Below are 24,290 nucleotides of genomic sequence, written 5' to 3'. Positions count from 1 at the left end.
CACCAAAAGGAAGCATGTCAATTTTGGACCCTGTGTGGCTGTGATAGTTGCTCTTATAAGTGTTAATTTGTTTAATGGGAAGGGGAGAGGTTATCAGAACAAGTGTGTAATTTGCGTAGGCGCATGGTTTAAAGCTTTGACTCACTGAGTCCTCACCGTGAATGTTTAATATTTCTGGTCCTCACTGCAACTGGTGTTTTAATGAAACAGAGCAGAATTGAAATGAGCCAAACTTAATGTGTAGGGAGAATCCCAGTATGAGGGGTATGCACACTTTTTAAAGGCTGTGAAGTTAGTTTTTCTAGTGAACACTGTTTCTTTTGTTAGTCCCATTTCTACACAGAGGTTGATATACAATTAAAGTGTCTCGGGTGTCTGCTCTTCCAGCAGTTTGCCTGCAATGAACTATTTTTTCTTTTTTTTTTACTGATCTGTGGTTTTACATCCATTACCAACCAAATTGAAAGGGCTGTCAAAATACAGCTACTGGAACTCAAACAGATCTGAAGTGTGTTAGATTAATGTCTCAGTGCAACCTTACAATATAAAGGACCTTGAGGCGACCGTTGTTGTGGTTTGTTGCTATATAAATAAAATTGAATTCAATTGAGTATCTACAGCCTCACACAGAAAAAAAGTAATGCGCACATTTGCGAATGTGATAAACAGCGACTTCATTAACACGCGGATGGGTCAGGATCTGATGATAAATAATCTTTGTGCTCTACTACACATTGTAAAGGTCAGCTTTCTGCATGTTCGCTGGATGAATTCTGCTTTACATTATGTGGTCTGCAACCCAGACGACCCAGAGAATGCCCGTCCTTATAGTTTCCTCCCGTATAATTTTAATGTTTCACTAATCCTTACATAGCGCCCAGTGAAGCAGTAAAAACATACTGTTTGACTACAGTTATTTACTGAACTCCAGAAGTCCACTCCAGACCGAGCAGGATGTCAGAAAAAAGCCTGAATACCAGGTACAATATAAGTGGCTTGTGATGATTTCTAATTAAGTCAATAAAGTCAATAAAATAAGTTCTTAATATAAAATAGCTTCAGCCGAGGCCTTAGATTTGAAAGTAGCTGAACACTGCAGCTAGGTTATTTTTTTTAATGTACTTTTACCCATGAACACAATCTAACATGGTTTCATTTGAAGTAAATATGAGTAAAACGATGTAAGTACGCAAGTACAAGTTATTTGGATTGATGTGCCTCACAGCAATGTTTTCCCCATCAGCCAAATAATAATTGAACATCCGCCTCCCATGTAAAGCAGTCCAATCGAATCAATAAACAGTAAACAGCAACAGTAGAAATCTCACTCTCGCGCCGCGCTACACGCATTTTATTGAGATGGATTGAGGTCAAAATAAGACGTCAGCGCTTTACGGTAATAGCTCAGCCTCCCTCACCCCCCATGTGCCATTCCTTTCATGTTTCCCTCTCTCCTCCCCCTTCATCTTCTTTCCACAGACTTACAGTGTAGCTGGATGAATTCATGTGAAAGCCCTTTTTTGTCTTTACCCCTTCTCTCTCTCTCTCTCTCTCTCTCTCTACAGCATGACTGTGTAGCTCCTCCTCTTCTCTCTCTTTTTCCCAACAGTGATGTGTTACTGAGATAATGATGGCAGTGACCCTCCATCCTTCCACAAAACACTCACACATAGACATGTGTATGGGAAACTTAAACGAGCCGCAGCACATATACCTCTATACACACGTGCACCCACACACATGCTGTTGACTGTGCTGCGTGTTTGCCTTGCAGGCTAATGGACATAGTTTTTTACACATGGAGCACGAGACAGCCGTCTCTCTGCTGAAGAGTTTCCCGCGGACGGTGGACTTGGTGGTTCTGAGAGACAGCAGCACGCGCTAAAATAGTTTTTAAAAACAAACAAAACAAATACAGCAACGCTTCTCTACTCTGCTCATCGCCATCCCACGCCATCCCACCTGCCCTCCTCTGGAGGTTGATGGAACTGAAAATTGAGCCACATTTTTTCCCCCTTTTTTTGTTGTTTTTTTAAAACATTTTTAAGGGAACAGTCAGACATTTATTTGCCTATTGCTGGACCAAAGGCAAATACCAGTGCCAAATGTACCATAGGAAACATATCGGCTCTTCTGTCTACCGGCGGTCAGCGATCTGATCTGATCGACGGCTGGACGGACCGCAAGAGGACTATACACTTTAAAGTTCCTACAGGGCTGCTGCAGTTTGGATTTTGTGGTTGGTTTGTGATTTAAGCTGCCATCTGAGCGGTCAGTCTGAGTAGTTTTTGTCGGTTAGTTAGATTTTGGGATATTTTTCTTTCTTTTCTCCACTGCCGTCCATTGTGAATTTAAAGTATTTTGTTTGGTGTAGCACATGGTTCGCTTTCCTTGTTCTTCACAGCTTTATTATTTCTTTCGCATCTTCCGTCTTTTTTCCCCACTTTTCAGTCCTTTTTCTATCACTGTCTTTGATTTTCATACTCCTCCGATATATTTTTTGTTCTGTTCTGCAGGTTATTGCCTCCACTGTACAGAAATTGAAACTTAAGACTCTGCCTTGTGTACATACATAGAGATTCAGCTTGTTAGAACTCTCCTTGGGGCCTGAGCAGACAGCTCTTAAAAGTTTATGATTCATATGATTATTGTTGATAAACTATATTCTCAATTCCCTCCTGTGGAAATGCAGGGGTCGTTTCTTCAAATGGTTTTCTAAAGAGTATATCACCGTTTTATCTGTATAGAAAACACTTTTCATAGTTCATCACTGCTACTTGTTTTTTTTTCCTTTTCTCTTAAAAAAAGCTGTTGCTTGCACAGCTGTGCTGAAAGGAGCTAAAGCAATATTTCTGAGGCTCGGCCCATTGAGCTTTTCAGCAGAGCCTTACTTGTCCTGCAGTGCCATCTATTGAGCAAGTCATGCTAATGTTTACACACACTGCCATGCACATAAACTAACAGGCAAATACACACATAAAATTACACATATCTATTCTCTGCAATGTTGCATAATGCATCCCTCATTTTAGAATATCATTTCCATTATAAAACTGGTCCATTAATATTAACTGTGCCATCTTTTTAAAGTCCTGTCTTATGTTGTGCAGTGATGTCACATCCCTTTTGATGTGTTTATAAAGTCACAGCATGCTTTTACATCACTGGACACTGACAGATAGCCATTTTCTGTTGGCTTCTAGACGTCTCTACTCTCTAGAAGACTCTAGACGTATTAAAGCACTAAGTGCTGCTTGTTGATCTGTGCCATATGCAGCCTCCTCGGCTGTATTTACAACAATATCAGAGCTTTACCTCTTTGTGGCCCAGAACTGATCTGCACACACTAAAATCAAAAACGTGGCTTCAGTGAGCCGGTAAGCTGTTCTATAGTCGTTGACTCGGCTTCAGCATCTCCTCTGCTGAAGTCTCCTGACCTTCGGCCTTCCTGTGGAAAGCAGTGTGAGACACTAATGCCCCTACAAGCGTCTGCAAGGTTTCATTTTAGGAGGATAAATCAGATATCGTCTCTTTTTTTGACAATCGGGGAAACATCTGATTTGTGTCACATGTGCTTTCGGTTACACTTGAATTTTAAAAGTCGAGGAGATGCTGATTGATACTCGGCATACACGGAAGGCTTGCTGAATTTGCTGGTAAATGCTCAAACTATTTAAAAGAGCAGGGAAAACGAAAGTTACGGTGGACCTGATGGGTCAACAGTACTGCAATTTAAGAAAACATCAGCAAACAGAAAAATGCTACAAAAGGTCACAAAAGAAAAAAGAAAGGAAAAAAAAACCTTGGAAAACACAATGAAAGTGTATTAGGGGAGATAATAATGTGACAGAACCAAAACATGCGAAGGGTTGCACCGACACACGCTTAAACGAAGTGGAGGATTCTTGTGAGGGGAAAACAAATGCAAGGTACTGTGTGTTTAAATCGCATAATAACATAAATATATGTTTGCTATTAGCCGATCACTGTTAGCTTCTCACGTCGGCAGCTGTTCCGTCATGTTATTGTGTCCCCAAAACACTTCCGTTGTGTTTTGTGAGGGTTTTTTTGTTTTTTGTTTGATTTTTAGCTTTTGCAGCCTTATTCCATTTGCCAAAGTTTCCTAATATTGCAGTGCGTTTGACCTCTCAGGGCCACCGTAGCAATAGACTCTATGTAAAAAAGCAAAAAGAGGAAAAACAAAACAAAACACCAAAACAGAGATTGAAAGCCTTTGCTCTGTAGTCTGACTTTTATAGTCACGCTTGAGAAGATGTACTGACTAAAATACAGAGTCTCATTCTTTTTGTCTTTATGTAAATGCACCATGGGTCTTGAAGGCATTTCATGGCAGTGAGTTTTGTTCTGTTCTGCATAACATCTGATGTTTCATCCGGAGCGAACCATCCTTCACTGTCCTTTTGATTTCACTTGACAGGTACCCTTTTTGTGCCAACTCTCCAAATACGATTTCCATCACTTATCAATAGGAGACACAAAACGGCACAGTTTAATCATGTGGTTAGGAGATTTAACCACAGGTACCCACCCCGACCCTATTCAGAGTTTGAAATATCAAAGATATTGTGATGAGAACAGAGTAAAAGGTTTGATAATATAATTATTTTTTACTACATGTTTCAGGTAATTCTTTCTAAATATATTGATATACCTTAGCTTTGCTCAAAAATTGTGATATTTTATAATGACACTTATAACAAAGTTATGGATGGAAGTACGCACAGTATGACTTGGAGACCTACACATGTACTATCCAAAACTGTATAAAATGTATTTCTACTGTAATTGTGAATTTGTGTTATACAAATATATATTATATATATGTATATGACTATTTAAAAAAAATTCAGTCATTTTCTATGTGTTTAAACTGCTAAAAGAGCTGAACAAATGAGGGCGGTGTCACTGTACATAGCTGTGAATGAAATCCAATTTAAAAATGACTCATATTGATTGTGAATGTACTCATGCTTTCTGCAGTACCTACACCTACCCAACTTGAATGCTGCTTCTTCTGTTGTGTGACAAAAAGTACTTTGACCTCCGAAGAGAGAAACGCTGTCGAGTTTATAAGTTGGACAAATTTTAGTGACGATTTAACAGAAACTATTTATTTCTTTATTTATTTGCACATGCAAGTTGAAATCCTTCCAGTTTTAAGTTTGAGTATTAATGCGGAGAAATGTAATTGCCGAAGTATATATAATATATATCATGTGTTTAGAATGCATTTTGCAGACGCTATCTGTACATACTATTTAAGATACAGTTTTTACAAAAAATAATATATGTATAAAATTGAAAAAATGCTGTGCAGCGATTATACTGGAGCCATTTTGGGCTTTGGGACGTACCATTTTTTCAGTATATAAGAAGTGTTTTGAATAATGTACTAAAGTCTCTATTGTACAAATAATAAAAATGTCACTATTGGTAATATGGGCTTCTCCTGGTGCATTGAGCTGTTTTTAGGAGGGGGGAGGAATAAAACAACGCTCTTCTTTCCATATTTATGCGTAAGGAAAAGGGGAGGCAGGAGAAAGGAGTGAGGACAAAAATGAGTTCAAATGCAGATAGTGCGGGAAATGCAGGGACCAGAATAAGGAATGAAAGTAATGCTGCAGTGAAGGAAGGTGAACAGAACAGAGAAGATGGTGAAAGGTGAATATGGGAAAAAGTGATGTAGGAAATGGGAAAAGAAAAGGAACCGATGGATAAATTATGTGAAAGAAAAGACAGTGATGAGGATCGCCTCAGCAGGTCTGTGGGAGATTACAGTTACCTCTGTGGATTAAACTCAGCAGGGACTCTCATCATCTCTGCAGATGCTCCTTTGTCTCTCTGTCCATTAGGCTAACAGCCTGACTCCTCTTCATCCCTCTTGATCCATCCATCTCATCTATTCTTGACACTTATCTGAGCTGTAGATCGCAGAGGGTCAGCCGAGTTCTGACAGGTGCCTCACAGTGTGTTCTTCTGGGGCTCAAAACCACATTGAAGAAAAAGCTTGGCGCATCGCGGTAAGTATGAAAATCTTACTAGTTTATGCACACAGGTTACTGTGCGATTAAGGCAAACGGTTTAACATGATAATTCAAATCCAGAAAGTAGTAGTTGGTTCTATGTGGAAATCTTAGTTGAAACCAAAAAGTTTTATGAACTTAACCAGAAGCCTTCAATGTATGTAGTGGGAATTAGTGAAAAGGAAATTTAATGAGAATGAATCAATGAGTTCACTTGTAGGCCAACGAAAATCCCAGCTTTGAGGAGTTTGCATGTTCTCCTTGTACTCTGGGGTGACTGACAGACTGATAAGACTGTCCAGGATGCACCTCGCCTCTTGCCCTATGGCTGTTGGGATATGATCCAGCCCTCACAGTGATCCTGAAATGGATAAGCAGAAGACGATGGATGAATGGATGGAGTCCATTGCCCTGTGCAGTTACTCAGCAGTCATTTTGTCTGCATTACACAGTATGGTGAAGTACGTGGGTTGTTTTGTAATTTGCCATTTAAAATAAGGCAAATGGGGTTTTTTTCTATATATTTTCTATTTTTTTTAAATATAATAAAAATTTATCCGAAAAGGTAATAAAGAAAATATGTAATTTCCTCAATGACATCCAATATTTTTGAATGCATCACAGATACATTAGTAGTTACTTTTCAGTTTAACACGTTGCACGCTAAACATGTGAGCATCTCATAAAATATTTTGACTTACCTGCATAAAGTCAGCTGCATTGCTCAATCAACTATGTGCATCATTAACATTCAATACAAATGAATGCACATGTAACTGTAAACAAACAACACTAACAGATATTTGTCAAGAGGAATTTAAGTACCTGTTGATGATGTGTGTGATGTGTGTTTTTAACACATCTGAGTTTTGTCTCTGCAACCAAACTGGAAGTTAGATGTCTTTTTTCTAAACTCTATCCGGTGGCTGGTTTGTACCATTCCCCACTGTTCTCTTGGCATCAGAGCCCACTGTAGAACAAGTCTGCTTACTGTGGTATCAGCCGACAATAAACAATAGAGAGTAACACCACACACACACACACAGGCGCCCACACACTAACGTACATTCTGGCAAAAAGCAGAATGACGCCCTTTTGTTCCCTTCCCTCTTTACTCTGTCTTTTACACACTGCATTGGACAAAAAGATACTTCTGTTTGCCACATGACCAACCCACTTACACAATCATGCATGCATTTACTCCCCACTCTGACTCATATATTATACTGGAATCAGAGTGACTGCTGGCGAGAATTTGTAAGAGATACAGAGCGAGAGTTTATGTGCACCCACCAAAATGGTCAATAAGCTCTTCTGACCTAATCAATAACAATACCAGAGCCTGGGTCCATGACCTGCATTCAGCTGCTGCATGCTTATGCTGATGGAAGTGTCCCTACCACTGCTCTACTGTCCACATGAAGACACAGGCGCAGTGTGTCTCCAGCATGCATGAACTCTGCTTTTCTAATGTCACTCTCTGAATGATTTCATCTTTTTAGTCTTACGATTGCCTCTAAAGGTGATTTATGCTCACCCATTAAACACACCACGTCACAGTAAAACAAAGATAAACAAGGCAGTGGAACAAAAGGACACCATATCATTTAGGAAAAACTACTCTTTGGCTAGTTGGATGAAATGATCAATAACAGTTTCCTGTCTATTAAACCAAGCATAGATTGCTTTTCATAGTTTAACATATCCTGGAAGTAGAGCTCTTCATCTTATATATCTATATGTAACTTTTAAAAATATAGGTTAGATAAATTTAGCAAACAGGAAATAATTTGAAAATGACTCTGAAAGAAATACTAATATTAGGTGATGAAACCATACCATATATGTCCATCTACTGTGTTGATGACCTATGTAAGAGATTAAATGCTTCCAGTCGCATACGTGTGCTGCTTAAGGTAAAAGTGGACAGTTTATTGCCACTTCCTCTTAATAACTGACAAAGTGACAGAGATACAAATGTCAGCTGCATTCTTTAAAACAGAAGCTTGCAAGAACCACTTAAATAACCACATTTATTAGTTTATTTATATTCTTGCTATAATGATAACTGCATGTGCATGTTTGTATTTACCCTATCTGTTTCTTAATGGGTGTGCCAATGTCAATAAAACTTTGCACAAATATCATTGCACATACAGCAATTATACTTCACAGTGACCAAAGTGTATATCTGCAACAGAATTCTGTTCAAGTCACAACTTAATACAGAATGAAGAATGTGAAAAGTGCAGCAGACCTGGCAAGAATTGCCCTTGGTGTAGGTTTTTGCTAGTTATGACTAATGAGTTGGCAAAATCTCTTCAGCTTTAAGTAACAACTGAAGCATTATGGATTCATATTTATTATTACACTTACTTATTACTTCAGTTTTTCCCAGTACAGTAAATATTTTTAAATGTATTAGTTAACAGGTCTACCACCTCTTCTGTTTGTGTGATTGGACATTTTGCACCACATACCTTGTTTCTTTGTTGGGGAGCTAAGCTTAGCTTGCTGTTAGCTCTTGTGCTAGGCACAGCTTTTTGTGATGTCCTAATAGATGTGTCAGTGGTACAGATCAGAAGTTTGGGCTTCAGGTTTCCTGAGCAATATTAATAGTACTTAGTTAGTCTGTTGCTTAGCAAAAATTAGCCAACATGTGTATGTTTATGATTGGACATTGTCAACTGAGCTAATTGGTGTAGCAGGCAATAAATTAGCAATCCACCCATTGATCCATATAAAGTATATTCTGGGTCCAAAAAGCCAACATGGAAGCAGGAAATGAAATACAGACCCCAAAACTAGTGGGTGATATTGTGGTGGCATAAAGTCTATGTGTAAAACATCTTGAGTGTTATGTTTTTTAAAAGGAAATGTTTCACAGTCCCACTAACCTGTCAGGAGACGTTTTAATTAATTATGAAAATTTACAGTTACATTCAAAAACACTACATTCAAAAACACTACTATATAAATTTCCTCTCAAGGGTGGTGGTTAGTAAGTGTCAATATATAGCAATATATTCATTATTCGTCATGACAATGATGCCAAACACAATGCTGAAGCAGTAAATGCATGGGTAGAAGAACAACATTTTTCTGGGTTGTGGAGCTTTAGGATCCCCACTTGATCACTGATAGCAAAACACCTCGCTTTTAAGAAACTTAATTCATGCAAAGGGCAAAGACAATAGGTCAAAAATACTGATACATTTTGATTTATACCACACAGAGTTTTGTTTTTTTCACTGAATGGGGCAGCAAATGCTGATACTGACTGAGCATCTCCCGTGACGCTCTGACTGAAATAGCAAAACTTTTTGCAACTCTAACTCAGAGACAACCAGGAAACCAGGCTACGGCTCGCATAAAGGTAGAAAAGGAGGGATAACAGACTGCATGCTAAAGCTGAATGGGCATTATGGCTCTCTCTCTATATATATACTTATATATAGTCATTAGATTCTAAAGAAAGACTTTATTTCTTTCCACTACTAAAGAGGACTTGCCTGGTAGGGATGTGGATCACTACAGTTTAGTGAGACACGTCTGGTACAGGGGATGGTTTTCATCTACTCAGCACACTCAGTTTACCATGACAATATGGCTAAAACCACACAGGGATAAAGTGCCTGGATTTTTGCTGGGATTGCACCAGTGACATTTCAATTGGACTCCCTTGTGTTTTTCTTTGTATGCACCCATGTAAGCTCCATAAACAGACATAACTGAGTGACAAGAGCCAAAGACTAAGCTGGGAACAGGAGAGGAAAGCTTTCATAGATTTAATGTAGTTAGATCAGTATCTGTAAACCCAAGTCTATCCTCAGCATTGAGTGGATTAGATGTGGATAGGCACCCCAGAATAGACCGGGCTTTTATCCACTGCATACAATATGGCTGTTTAACATGACAATACCTGCAAGACACAAGCTCCTTATGAAGAGCCCCTCCAACCTGCTTCATCTGTGTTCTTGAGTTGAGTGCGTGTGTGTGTGTGTGTGTGTGTGTGTGTGTGTGTGTGTGTGTGTGTGTGTGTGTGTGTGTGTGTGTGTGTGTGTGTTCGTCTCGCAGGACCGTTCAACCGGTCGGACAGCGTTTTGAGTGAAGTCATCTGGGTGAAGAAATCGGTACTAGTTTAACCAAATGGTGACACAGGGAGCCTTGAAGTGAAAGAGGAACAGAGGGAGGGGAAAACAATCACGCTATCATTATTACTCCGGGTTCTAAGTCCACGCGGTGATTGTCAGCGTTTGTTGACAGTGTCTGTGTCAGTTTTCTCATACTTTTTTCAACACTCCATTGAATTACATTTTCTCTTAACTACCGGACAGGTCGGTGGTGCCTGTTGTGGTGACAGTTTGGTGTCCCAATTTGGGTGAGCAGGCTGTCGCGGGACAGACGCTCACATCTGTGATAACAGAAGCACAGTCGGATCGGTGTGAGCCAGGGGAGGAGGACTCGGCGTGCGTGCCACCATGCCTGTGCGACAGAAAGGTAAAGAAAATACTTGTTAAGAAAATGGACTTTCGGTCTTTAGTTACACTTCTGTGATAAAATACTTCTGTGTTAATATTCTTATCACGTAATGCATGTTGTGACACTGAACGTATCACTTTTAGCCACTCAAAAAGGTCGCGTTGATGTTGCGCTAGCTCCGCGAGGCGCTCCTATGCGTTAGCGCACGAAACTTGTGTGAAACACCTGCACTTTTAAACGAGGAACTATTCAGTGTACGTGTACACGACTTGTAGAAAATAGCTCCAGGGCTCTTACGGCATACTCGGACGCTGTTGTAAATTCGGCATACATAATATTTAGACAACAACACTTTAGCTGTTTTTGCTGTGTAATGCAAAACAGCAAAGCTGCCCAGAAATAGAGCTCTTCAGTATAAAAGTGCTTGCACATACATGCATAGAAATTGAATTGCCACTCTTTTAATTCATTTGTCTTTACGTATTGTCATGCAAGTGTAAAGTTAATGTACGCGCTGACACATTTAGTCGAAGTTTGACGTTGATCGTCACTGCTTCCGGTTTAATCAGCTGTTCAGAGACTGGAATTTGCAGCCTGCACCTTCCCTTGCACCATAAACTCTACTACTCTTCTGCATGAGAGCATCGGGGGGATATAAAGGATGGCAGTAAAATGTTATAGTTTATCTTTAATCCATAAAATGTGCAAATACACGGGTTATGAAGTCTTAATTACCATTTTAATTAAGAAAGCTTTCACTGATCATTACAAACCCTATTAGAAGTTGTGATCTAGTAGCCTGGGGGGAAAACACAGAGTCATCTACTTTTTTTCTTTTCTTTTTTTACAAACCAACCCTGGTTTGAAAAAAATGAATGAAGACACTTTATTTTTCAGACAGACATGCAGAAATTCTCAATTTTAACCGTAGTTATCTGCAATTAAAAGCTTTTAACATCGAGCGTCTCCTTGCTCTGCTTAAGAGCACCTGGAAATTGTGTTTTCCAGAAGACATAAAAACCATGTTTTTTCTATTTATTTATTTATGTTTTCTTTAGACGCCCAGCGTGCCCTGGAGCTGCTCCAGCAGTATCGAGCCAAGCTAGACCAGAGACAGCAAAAGGCCAAACAGGGACCTGTGGAGGAAGACCACCAGCTGCAGCAGTCTCTGGACAAAGTCATCAATGTCTTTCAAAGTCAGCTCTTCAGTGCACTTCTTGGTAAGAAAATTTGCTTTGGTCAGCTTTGATCAGATTTCCTAGATTTTGACAATTTAGGCAAACTTCTTTTATATTGACTTTTTTGGAAATTAAGCTGTGCTTGGAGTGCTTTCTGTCAGGCATTACATGTGTTTTATGTTTAATTTGCTATCAGTTTAACGCATACATCTGTATAACTTCTTGCACTTTATCTTAACACATCACAAAACTTTTGCACTTCTGGTGTCTAACCATTCATCTTATGTGCAGATTAGTCCACGTGCAATTATTTTATAACATTTTACATCATTTTTATAAAAGTAGAGACAGTGGTTTTGCCATTTGTGAATTACATTATGTTAGTTCCTTGACTAATAAAACAGAAAGTTTCAGCAAGGGTAAATATTACAGTTTTATCAATCTTAAAGATTTGAGCCTTTCGTTTGATTCTTCACTTCCTCTTCGCAATAATGCAATAATCTCAATGTTGTGCATGGATTTTGTTCATTTATCAAGATTCATGTCTTACAGATACCAGATACCACATTACAAGCATTGTCATGCTGTGTTTGGGATTGACAGGGACTGACTAGATTTCCAACATTAGGTCTGCAGAAAATAGGCTGAATTCATGACAACAACAGGAGAGGAGAACTGTTTCATTTCTGTGGGGCCGATATAGTTTTTACAAGATGTTTGAGCTGTGCTGTCACTGGACCGCTAACCAGAAAATGGAGAGCAGAACGTAGGGTGTCACAGAAAGCAAGCACCCACCTTTAAAATCTAAATCTATGTACAAAATTCCTCTAACAAGGTGACAGTCTAACCAGCAAAGTTTCCTTTGATTAACTGTTGCTTAATCACACGAGAATCCTCATGGTAATGTTAATGGTGACAAACTGGTTTTCACTCCCAGGCCCCACCTGCTTTCTACCCCGCCCACACCTGTAGCTATTACAGCAGCGCACCTTCTCACGTTTATTGTGCCAGCGTTTGTGTGCTTGTTTATGCTGTTCACTCAGTTCCTCTTTTGAAGCTTGACTTTTTACTTTAACCAAATTGGATCTGATGTGTTGTGAAATAATGCTTCCCCTGTTTTGTTGCTTGATATTCTTACTGATCCTTCTTTCTGGTAAAGATTAGAGAAGACTTTGTGCATGGGTTTGCGTCCCTGTGCTGCACTGGATTATTCCACTATTTACATTTCACTGTCCTTTTTTATTCCCCCTTATCATCTGTGTTTTAGCCAACAAACTCATTTGAGATGTGCTTACATGATGATTTATGATTTAGTGCAGAACTATTTGTCAGCTGTACTGTAGATTAGGGGAAGCGAACCATTGCTAGTAACATTATGTCGCCACTAGAGGTCCTCAGAGTATTAGCTATGTTTCATTAGGTAAAGTATCCTCTACCGGTGTACTCTGAGATATGGGGTCTCTTTGTGACCATCTCGGTTTTGCTTGCATCTGAATAATTTAGCATATACCATAAAGTAATAGTTAAGCTCTGCTGGAGCAGCTTTTTTTTAACATCTCAGCCTCTGTCCAGCTCACAGTGGGGGCTCCCTTAACAACTTTAACCAATCCTGGGACAGTTGCAGATAGTTGTTTTCAGAACATAGGGGCTACATTTAAATAGGGCATTCATTCATCCAACCTGCAGTTGACTTAACAGTCATGGCAACATGACTGTTAAGGGAACAACTGACTGTAAATAAGAGGCAAGCATTTCCCCATATCTGCACCTTTATCTACGGCCACTCAATAACTAAACCTGTTGTACTGTATAACAGGCTCTCTTACACCCACCGGTCCCAAATCCCGACACACTGGAACACAAAGCAGGCAAATCAGGTCATTCTACGGGTGGAGTAAACTTATCGAATCTCATCTGATAAAATTCACTGCAAACAAGTCAGAGAGCCACACACAGAAAACAAAAAAAGCTGGACTGTACACCCGTCAAGTTTGCCAGGTTCTTAACAAATAAGTCCTTTATTGGCCTTTTTAGTTAAAACTGGTTAATTAGTGGTGATGCCTCGACGCTTAGTGATGTCTGTTCTCCCCAAGCACATCTAGCTGTCATGGTGGCCTTTCCACCATATTCAATAGTTATTTTAAATGCAGACATATACCTAATAAATACTTAGGCATATGTCTAATTACACTACCTTTGAGGTGCAAGTCCTGAAGATCATTCATATTTTATGCTTTTTTTGGTGTGTTTTTCTATCCATCTATGTTTTTCCTGCATTGGCATTGTGCTTGGTATTAGCTGGTGGATCAAAATCTGACAGTACTTTTCTGTGTTCATAATTCCATCGGTTTTTGACAAGATCCCCAACGCCACTGCCTTCACCCTGTCCAGCCTACAGATGGCTGTAGGCTCTTACTATTGCACCTCTCTCCTGAGAGAATGGCTTGATTCTTGATTCTTTAGTGAACAGTAGATGGATCAACTGAGGGAAACTCTGGCTCTTATGAAGCAAAATATAATGAAATGTGGGGTGGCCCAAGACTTTTGCACAATATGATTTTTAAAGATTAACTGATTATAAATTACACCATGGATAAATTTTTTTTAATGATCAACTACTCTGTCTTTTGGTGAATAAATTAATGTATCAATTAAACACTCACTGTTTGCACTCAGTGATTTGCTCACTTCTGTAGGGTTTAGTTAATCACTACACCCTTTCACATTGTTACTTTCCTCCTTTTTCCAGATATCCAGGAGTACTATGAGTTTACCGTCCTTGCAGACAGCAAGTGCTCTGCGGACAGTCCCAAGAACCTTGCTGCCTCCTGCAGGCTGCCAGCAGAACCCTCAGCCCAGCCACAGTCCTCCACAGGTCCCTTGACCCCCAGTATTTCTGATGGACAATCCCAACCCAAACCACTCGTCTCCAAACCCAGGTCAGTCAAGTATCCTGCGCCTCCAGTACCATCAGCAACACCAGCAACAAAGTCATCTTCGCCTACAACACAGTCCAGCACACCTGAGTTGCAGCTGGCCAAAGTGAAGTACCGTGCTCCTCTTCCTCCTGCTCAACCGGGGGGCTCCAAATCATTTGAAGCGGAGACTTCTAAACCTTCCCCCAGTGTCACAGTTAGTAATGCAGAAACCCCGACCGGCTCCACAAATACATCTCCTGGAGTGTCGCTAAATGGAACAAAGCTTACTGCCACCAGCTCTGGCGTTTCTTCAGAAAGCTCCACCAGCCCACAAAGCATTCCTGCTTCTTCTGACCTGGTGACAGTCTCAGCCCTCGTCTCAAGCACCATTCAAGGCCTCGTGTCTCCAACTGCTCCGGTCAAACCTGCCCGCACCAGGATCCCTTCCAGCACAAGCCCAGGTCCCAACAAAGTCACAGATTCTGTCCCTACTGCTCCTCTGACCAGCAAGGACTCAGGATTCAGCAAAGTCACTCCCATTCCAAGTCCGACTAGTCCAAGCCAGGGAAAATTCACCTTCAGCGGACGGAGGTCCACAAGTCCTCCTGGACAGCTGAACAAAGGACCTTATGCGTGAGTGCAGTCTCTGGTAATATGAATGTGCATTGATTGCTAGTGTAATATCTTTATATAGTACTTCAACATGCTATTAGGAATTTAGATATAGAACAGAACACTAATGGACACATATTTGGAGTTCACCTATTTGCGCCCTCCCTTGATCTCTTTTCTCCAACCAGCCCAACCAGTCCTGGGCCAGGAAAGGGCACTTCCACTAGCCCAGCCCATGGTCCAGCCCTCTCCAGGCCACCCACGAGCCCAGTGACCCCCAACAAGGTAAGACATCTCTTTATGTTTTGTTGTAAGGACCACAGGAAAGCTGCAGCAAATCTGTCTGTAGCTGACAGAAAATGAGATAGAGGTTGTGTCACGAGTCTGTGGCTGCAGACTCTTGGAATTTGCAGTGTGAACCCAGATGCAGATAAACAGAAGCAAGAAAACTAAATCTTAACAAAAAAGCGAGCCGGTTTATTGTGGCCAGCAGAATGAGGTCAGAGGGTTAACCCTAACCCTTGGGTAAACAGGGATTGATGGTTTCCTTTAGTTTGAGCTTTTTGACCGCAGGCTTGTTGCTGATGACTGAACATACAGCATCTTGAAATATTAGAGTAATGCCATTGTGCTTTTTTCAGTGTGTCTGTTTACTGACGTTTTGCTCTTTACATGGATTTAATGATTGTATTTGTGGAGTTGGAAGCATCAAGTATTCAGTTTTGATCACAAAAATGGGTGAATTTTCAAACTGTTAAGTAAAGCCCAGCCAATATGGAAACTGAGCAATTATTTCTTTTGTTCGGAGCATACCGAGCCTCATCTATCACACAGTATCTTGCCCAAGCACACTTCATGGATTGGAGAAGAATTACAACTTTTGGATTAGTGGATTATTCAATATGGAGCACACTTTTTTTTTCCTTTTGTTTATTTTTCTGTGCTTTTTAAAAATTATTTTGTGGGCCATTTTTCATTTGTTCTAACAGGAAAGAACAAGTGAAAATGACACAAAAAATAGTTCAGGGTTGACTCAAACCCGGGTCACCTGTTCAACCACGTTAGCTGTACCTGTGCCCTCATCTTCTCTGATTATTCTATAGCACATGCAGCAGTTTATGCAGCTCATGTTGATGGAAATAATGACATGTTGCTATACTCATATATACTTTTCCTGTAATGTCACACCCACCTGGGACAAAACACAGACTTTCTTCTAGTCAAAATTCTGGATAGCTAACATGTACTACTACAAGCCACTCGGTTTGTTTAGAATTGCTATACAGCTGAAAGTGTAGCAATGCATGTAAACACTCTTCATCTAATTCTTGTTGTAGTGGCCAAAATTGCACCATCCTTTTCTACAACAGCCCACATTACACTTGGTAGGTCCTTTAAACTATTCAAAATGTTACTACCTTGCCATCATGACCTTGTCTAACTTTAGCCAGCTAATAAGCACTCACTTTTGTTTGGATAGTGAAGAATGTTTTGTTTTTTGTTTTCACCCCAAAGCTATTAATAATGATTCTGGTTATCACAGCCCAGTGCAGACAGACTGACCACTTTCTGTTGGCAACGGAGAGCATCAGGAAAAAACAACAATGAGTGCAAGCACAGGAATAGGACAAAAAAGTAGAGCAGATACAAATGCACATGTGAACTCGAAGACATGTTGCACATGTTCATGCTACAGATGTGGGTGTTAGACATGGATTTGCTTACTCCAACTTTCCTTTCTCTCTCAGCGCCACAGGTAGTGTATAGTATTTGCCCTATATTACAGCATTTACTGTATATTGTACACATACAGTATATTACAGTGCCAGCTGTAGTAATGTTGTGTATCAAGGAAAAGCAAAAGAGTCAAATCTCAGCTCTGCGTGTAGCTTTGGGCTACATATGGAGCTTTAACTTCACCCACAGTCAAAGTTGAAAGTAGAGCATCCATTGCTATACCGCTGTTACTGTTCACTCAAGACCCCCCCCCCCCCCCCCCCTTCTGCCAAACAGAGACCTGACCTGATAAAAAAAGCAGAGAGTGGTAAGTGTGTGTGTGTGTGTGTATGAATCTGTTTGTGTATGCGCTTATGTCTGTGCATACACGTCTGTCAGCGTGAGTGTTTGCCTGTGCATCCATGTGTGTGCGTTTCTGCGGCTGTCTCTAGACGTTTGCCGCTTTTTTTGTGTGTGTGCTGCGTGTGTGTGTGCTGAGTGTTCTGCATGCGTGCCGATATATATTCTGAGCCATGCACTCTTCGAGTTCAAAATGTGGCTACCAGCTGCCATAAAACGAAGAAAGCAGCTGGAAACCAAGAGGGCGGGTCGAGGTGCATCGGGACAGACTTGCCATGTCTCCGATTCGGCCTCTGTTTTAGGAGAGAAGTCCTATCTGGCTGCTCCAATGAAAGGACAGGTGGAGAGGACACAAGAAAGGGAGGAGAGAGAAACTGAACGATGAAAGGAAAGGAGGAGACAGAGACAGACAGACGGGAAAAACATGCCACCAAAAGCAGCAAACATTTGATTGGTGGAACAGGAAAGTTGGAGCCACGAGATGTTTTGGTGAAAGTTTGCCAGTCGAACTGGTGAGGATGGATTGCATCTGTATCCTCACTACCAAGGTGAGACACGGGAACAGAGCAGGCTACTGTAGAAAGTGGTGGTGAAGACAAATCAGGGCACAGGAGAACAGGGTGTGTCAGTGTGGTCATTAAGACAGTGAAAAAAAATTATAATAGCTAATGCTTTATAATTTTGTGATCGGTGTATTTATTCAGTCATTACAGCAATGCCTTAATTTTTTATGTCAAACTCATTCTGAATGAATCATTGATGGGAAACTCAGCCATATCAAATTGGGGACACGGTTGCTTCATGTACAGTTAGTTTGTGAATAAACAGGTTATAAGAGTAGTAGACTGTGCTTTTGTGAAGTGATTCTAATGGGAATGCTGATCTGATATACAGTTATTGGTCTGACATCATGTGACACCCAGAGAGACAGCAAACTAGGTTGATAGGACAGACACTTCAAAAGAGTGACTGCCTGGCTGTGAAGGTATGCGACTGGTGCAGTGGTTGACTGAATGACTGACTGCTCTTGAGGCAGAAGAGAGAACTTGGCTAAAAAAAACTAGGCTGGCAAAATTAAACACATACATTATGCACATATGTTCATGCTCAGAAATGCATGACCCATTTATAAGGAGTTGAATCAGTGTGAGCTGGGACAAATTTAAAGCCTGCATGTTGCAGCAGGCAAAAAGGTGACAAAAATATTTGTGTGTGGACTTGAGAAAAAAAGTTCAAGTTTTGTTTACTGCAAAAAAATCGACATACCTGGGCCTTTCGACAATCTTAAAATGTTTGCATTTCTCAAATAAGTACTAAAAGTACCCTATCATGGAGCACACTACCTACTGTCATGGTTTGCTGTGTGGCAGGCAGGATGTAGGACCCAAACGCAGGGCTCATACATGGAGAGGAAACTCAAAACGGCAGTTTTATTGCAGGAACAACTCTTTCACTAATACAGAAAACAAAAACAAAAATAAGAAACTAGAAACATGAAACTCAAACCAAAAACACTTAGAAACTAGGGAACTAAACTGGGAATAGAGAACTGGCAAATACCAGTAGCATGGAGGGAACAAACACAGCACATGGGGGTGGTGATGGAAGGAAAACATAGGGCTTAAATAAACAAGGGAGTAATGAGAGAATGGGAAACGGGAGGGAAACACAGCTGGGAGTAATAAGGCATAATGAGGCAAGGGGAAGCAAAACTAGATACTCTGACATAGGACATGGGACTGTCAAGGTAAAACAGGAAACATGAGACAATCCAGCCCGTTCTCACTCCTGAGGCGTAATATACGGACGATTTGTCAAGTCCCAAGGTGTTCCTGAGGAACGCGAAAGGTGACATTCCGCGCTCCTATGCTACGCGCCGGGTTATGGATGAAATCCAGTAGAATGACGCTCTCGTGGTAATACATGTTCCAGCCATGTATTCCAGCCCTAATCCTAACCTTATCCCTAACCTTAACCAGCACTTTAATGACGTTAGATATTGTTTTCCAAAGCGATTTAAGTAAAACAAACGCACATGTCTAGATTCATTCCAAACGGTTCTCATGTTTATATATCGACGATTTGCCACCTAGCGTAAAATGTTATGCTTTGGGAGTGAGAACGTGTTGGAGAATCACAAGGAAGCAGACTAGACACCGCACTGAGACATAGAAACACGACTGAGTGGGGAGACAGAGGGAACAAGGAGACAAGAGTGACTAGACGAGGAATGCAAAGTAACAGAAATCTAAATCCTAGGAACTAATAAAATAATACAAGCAGAAAACAATAAAGAGAACCAAAACCACGAATCAAAGAATATAAATAATCAAAAAAACATAAACACTGAGTCAGAAGACTCAGGACAATGACACCTACACAGCATATTTAAATGGTAAATGGCCTGTATTTGTATAGCGCTTTACTTAGTCTCTATGGACCCCAAAGCGCTTTACACTACATTCAGTCATTCACCCATTCACACACACATTCACACACTGGTGATGGCAAGCTACATTGTAGCCACAGCTGCCCTGGGGCGCACTGACAGAGGCAATATTAACATGTATTTTGTAGGATTTTGACAGAACACTGTCTCAAATCCAACACTATGAGTTGTACATTTGCCTGAAATGATGCAGGGTTTGACTGCAGTTATTGTGCTACCTGCTGTTTTTTGGGGACATTTGATTCTTGAACCTCTGTATATAATACCAAATTCTTATACATAACACATACATTTGAAAAAAGATATAAAAACTAAGCCATATCAGAACACATATAACTTGTCTAAAATAGATATGCTTCTTCCAGCTAGCAGCTAGCTTCTTCTTTTGCCACTATGTAGCTAAGATGGTAACAACTGAGCTATTAAAACTCAATTTTTGACCTTTATGAATACACCATAGGGGTACTGTGGTACTTGCCTTTATGCACCCAAAGTCGCGAGTGAAGGTGCACAATTTGAGACACAGCGAAGGAGCTAATGTAAATATATAAAACACCAACTCTCTGTTTGTTCATTTCTTTAGTTTAGTGAACAAACTTGGCATACTGGGACATCTTAGACCCTTGAAGGGTCTTATCTGTATCTGATATTATAATGTTATCATGTTCCATGGCAATTACCTAACAAATGGTTAATTTTTTTAGCATTTTTACACATATAACATGTTATACAAGTATTATATTGTTTTTAATTAGTCAACTAAAGTGTTTCATTTATATCCATGGATGCCTTGCAACTTCAGAGCAGTGGGATAAAAATGACCAATTTTAGACCCTCCACCCGTATTTTTTTATTTTCTCAGACAGTTTAAGTATATCAGTCTGCCAATAGTACGGACAGGCGAAACACTACTGTAGCATGGAAATGTACCAGTAGAATTAATTAGTAATGAATGCGTGAGAGAGATCCTGTCAGTACAGTGTAATTATGTCCTCAACTTTCTGCTGATTTTGCTCACTTTTTTTAAGACTCCAAACATTACTCCAACTACTTAGCTGTCTCTCCTGTGTCTTATTTTTGTGTTTTCAGCACAAAAATTGGGCATACATGTAGCTGAAGATGAACTGTATTAATTACAGAAGATGTTCTTTCCCCTCAGTAATTTCAAAGTAATAGACACCCCACAAAAAAGTAAAAACCTTCATAAAACCTACAATAAAGTTTCAAATCAATGTCTCCCTGCCAGTCTCACAGCTTGTCCTAGAGCTTCTTAAACTAAAAACAACATCTTGAACAGAGTGAAAATAATTTTGATCATAAGTGTTGTCAGATGGCTTCTGGCTTATGAAAATAGTCTTCATTATGGGCGTGTAGAGGGATGTGGGCATGACAGTTACACCTAATATATTGTGGTCTGGGCGTTTGGTGGTTTGAACCTTACTGTCTATGTAAAAGGTAAACATGCTGACTACTCTGTCGTCCTGCCACCTTAGCTAGAAATACTATGTGTCTGCCAGATCCTGAGCTTATTTATATGAAATTAACTCTTAGGAGCGTGATCTTCTGTCATTTAGGTATGCACAGAATCAAATCCAAGGGTTTATGATTAATTTTAGCAGAACTGTCAGTTCTACCAAAAACTTCCAAATACAGCCTGATTCCAAGATCATTCATCACAAAGGAATCTGGAGAATAATAGGAAGTAGCAGTAGGCACACTCTCGCACACAAATAAGTCTGCAGTGATTTGGCAAATATACAGACAGACTGCAGGGATTCAATCTCACATTTATCACCCTAATCTTGTTTATCTCATTAAGATAATGGAAACCAAGGGTGTTTCCTGAGCTTAGACTGATAGATTATAGCTGGAAATATTTCAGTACATCCTCTCACCTCCTGTTTGATTAACACACACACACACACACACACACACACACACACACACACACACATTTATATATATATATATATATATATATATATATATATATATATGAAAATCCCCCCTTCCCAATTTCTTAACAATCCAACTGTTTTTAAATTCTTGTATTATTTATAAAGTGAAAAGTTTTCCAAACCTGTCTTTTAGGTTTGGCTGAATTAAAACCATTCTGCAAAGAAGGGCCACAGCGATGTGAAAAGCTCATTGGCAGTCATCGTGAACGCTTGATTGCAATTCTTGCTGCCAAGTGTGACAAAACCACTTCTTAGGTTTAGGGTATAATTACTTTTGCATATTGGGCCAGATACATTTTTTCTCTTTAACAAATTAAATGAAAAACTGCATTTTATATTATTTGGGTTATCTTTGCCTAGTCTTCAAAGTCACGCAGTCTGGGTATTTAACTTTGTATCAATACTCTCCTCTCTAGCTTGCCCAATCCTCTTTTCCTCTCTGATATATCCAGTCTTAAATCCCACTCTGGTTTTATTAGTGACTGATTGTTGTTTGGTCTGACTGAGTGCCTTCTGTGCACCAAGAGAGCAAGAGTCTCTCCTAAGAGGCTTACCTTAGGCTGCTAATAGACTTTAAAGAGGTGGAACTATTTTAGGATGGACAAAGAGGAGGATAGAGAGAAAAAAATGTCAGAGAGAGCTACACAAAGACCTTGGAAAGCAGAAAAGACAGTCCATGGCTGCATGAACACTTCATGCAGTCATTGCATGCCTAGTTTTTCAGGGGTACTTTACTTGCAATTGCCAGGAAAAGGCCATGATAAATCCTTTCTGTAGTCCTACCATCTGAACAGCTGTCCAGCTGGCATCGTGATGTAACTGTGAGGAGGGCTCAAACATCAGACGGAGTAATCAGCAGAGAAGCCATGTGAGGAGAGACGAGCGAGAGAGAACTTTGTAAGCAGCTGTAGGACAGTTGAGTCCAGTGACATGCATCTGCAGTAGAACTAATATAGCGACTCAGGACCGCTGTTACAGTTTGGTTAAATGTCGTCTTGTATGGCCCACACCTGTAGAGAATTGGACTATGTCTCTGGACTGGCCTGCCTGTAGAACAGCCGATACTACTGGGCCACCACGTGGGCTAATTGTGAAAATGGAGCACTGCCACTCTGCGGTTTCAATCAATGTAATGTATATTATATTATTTCAATTACACTTTATGACTTTGCAGTTCACATAGAAGAAACAGATTTGTACTGTAGTTGAGTAGCAGAGGCAAATAAGGTGTAACTTACTTTAGTAATAAATAACCAGCTGTTCATTACCTCTGTATGTGTTGTGTGTTATTGCATGCACAATTTAGGTACGCTTTAGGGCTTATATGACATTAAACTCAGGTGTGGAATTACATGTTTACCTATAATTAAATGTCCTCTGTTTATTCTGCAAATGCATTTTAACACAAGAATGCAATATAGTAGGACTATTTTTATTATTGCAGCCTAGTTTTTCACAGTATTTAGCTCATTTTTAACCATATCTTAGGTAAAGTGTAGGTTAACACACCTATGTATGTAAGGCTTAAAAACTATCTTGGAATTAGTTCCACAGAAGTATATCAGAGGTACTAGGAGGTACAGGAACTGGCTGAAAACCAAGAGGAGCTCAGTAATTAAGAAGAATTAGTACAGGGCCAGAGGTTACAGCTTTAACATTAGTTAGCTGCATTCTAATGCTAAATCCTGAATGCTAACCACTAAACTAAATTCTTCTAAAGTACTTAGGAACACTCTATATACTTATACGCATCAGTATTGGCCACAGTGGATCGAATGCTGCAGTGTAGTCAATGAAAGTGATCCAGTGCTAGCTAACTGGAAATATTTGCCAACCCAAATCCATCCAAAATTTCTTGAACAGAAGCTATTCATGGGTGTGAAGCTTCCTTGACGATGCTGAAACATGAGCACAGTGTTCATTTATATGTTAGAGATACTTTGTTTCATGTTATAAGAAAGTTGTTTTGTAGGAACACTTGAATTCTGCAGTGAAGCCAGTTTTTTGGCATCCAAATTCAAACAGTTCATCCACTACTTCAAGTGAACATTTATGCCGGATGTAATGGAATATCGTGAGACATGTTTCAGTGGTCTGTTGTCCCAGTGAAGGTTAGCAAGTTAACATTAATTGTGTGACACTTGAACAGGACCAGATCAGCTAATCCCATCAAGCAAATTACTAATCACACACATACACACTTGTAGAAAAATTGCAACACACACACACACACACATAGAAAGTTCAGTTGAGAGAGTAGACCAGAGCCACTCTTCATGTATTGAGTGAAAAAGATTTAGGTGAATGTAAATACTATAAATGCAAAGGGTGCAGAAGAAATAACATTTAAAAATTACAGTTGAGTGTCTTAAAGACAGACAAACTTTGACAAGTTTACATCCCTGATTTTTGCAATAGCCTACTCCAGTTAAATTAATTAAATAATCAAGTAACATCTAGATCAAGACGGTTGTTCATGTGTGTATAGTATGTTTATTTATATGATAGATTACTTTTTTTTCTTTCTTAGTACCTTCAGTCAGCCAGTGATATCTAATAATGCATTGGTTAAA

The 24,290-nt window shown here is 39.9% G+C and overlaps 2 protein-coding genes across 20 annotated transcripts in view; both read left to right on the top strand.

Moving 5' to 3' along the window:
• Positions 1-5,454, top strand: part of lrrc7 (leucine rich repeat containing 7) — a 138,643-nt gene extending 133,189 nt beyond the window's left edge. For 12 of the 13 annotated variants that reach the window (XM_063500601.1, XM_063500598.1, XM_063500600.1 and 9 more), the window contains one exon: positions 1,775-5,454. In XM_063500601.1, the coding sequence (XP_063356671.1) occupies positions 1,775-1,885 (111 nt within the window). In that variant the 3' untranslated portion in view covers positions 1,886-5,454. The remainder of the gene's footprint in view (positions 1-1,774) is intronic. The other variant, XM_063500603.1, reaches the window with a different exon arrangement.
• A 5,026-nt stretch (positions 5,455-10,480) lies between these two features.
• LOC134646996 (discs large homolog 1-like protein) overlaps positions 10,481-24,290 on the top strand; it is a 113,336-nt gene continuing 99,526 nt past the window's right edge. The window contains exons 1-4 of one of the 7 annotated variants that reach the window (XM_063501095.1): positions 10,481-10,544; positions 11,585-11,746; positions 14,454-15,255; positions 15,423-15,519. In XM_063501095.1, the coding sequence (XP_063357165.1) occupies positions 10,526-10,544; positions 11,585-11,746; positions 14,454-15,255; positions 15,423-15,519 (1,080 nt within the window). In that variant the 5' untranslated portion in view covers positions 10,481-10,525. Of the gene's footprint in view, positions 10,545-11,584; positions 11,747-14,453; positions 15,256-15,422; positions 15,520-22,336; positions 22,847-24,290 lie in introns of those variants that run through there. The other 6 variants (XM_063501083.1, XM_063501084.1, XM_063501085.1 and 3 more) reach the window with 6 other exon arrangements.

This window comes from Pelmatolapia mariae, linkage group LG17 (genome assembly GCF_036321145.2).
Source record: "Pelmatolapia mariae isolate MD_Pm_ZW linkage group LG17, Pm_UMD_F_2, whole genome shotgun sequence".
Classification (NCBI taxonomy): Eukaryota; Metazoa; Chordata; class Actinopteri; order Cichliformes; family Cichlidae; genus Pelmatolapia; species Pelmatolapia mariae.
Note: the sequence above shows the minus strand (reverse complement) of the source record. Positions and strands in the feature narration are given on the sequence as shown.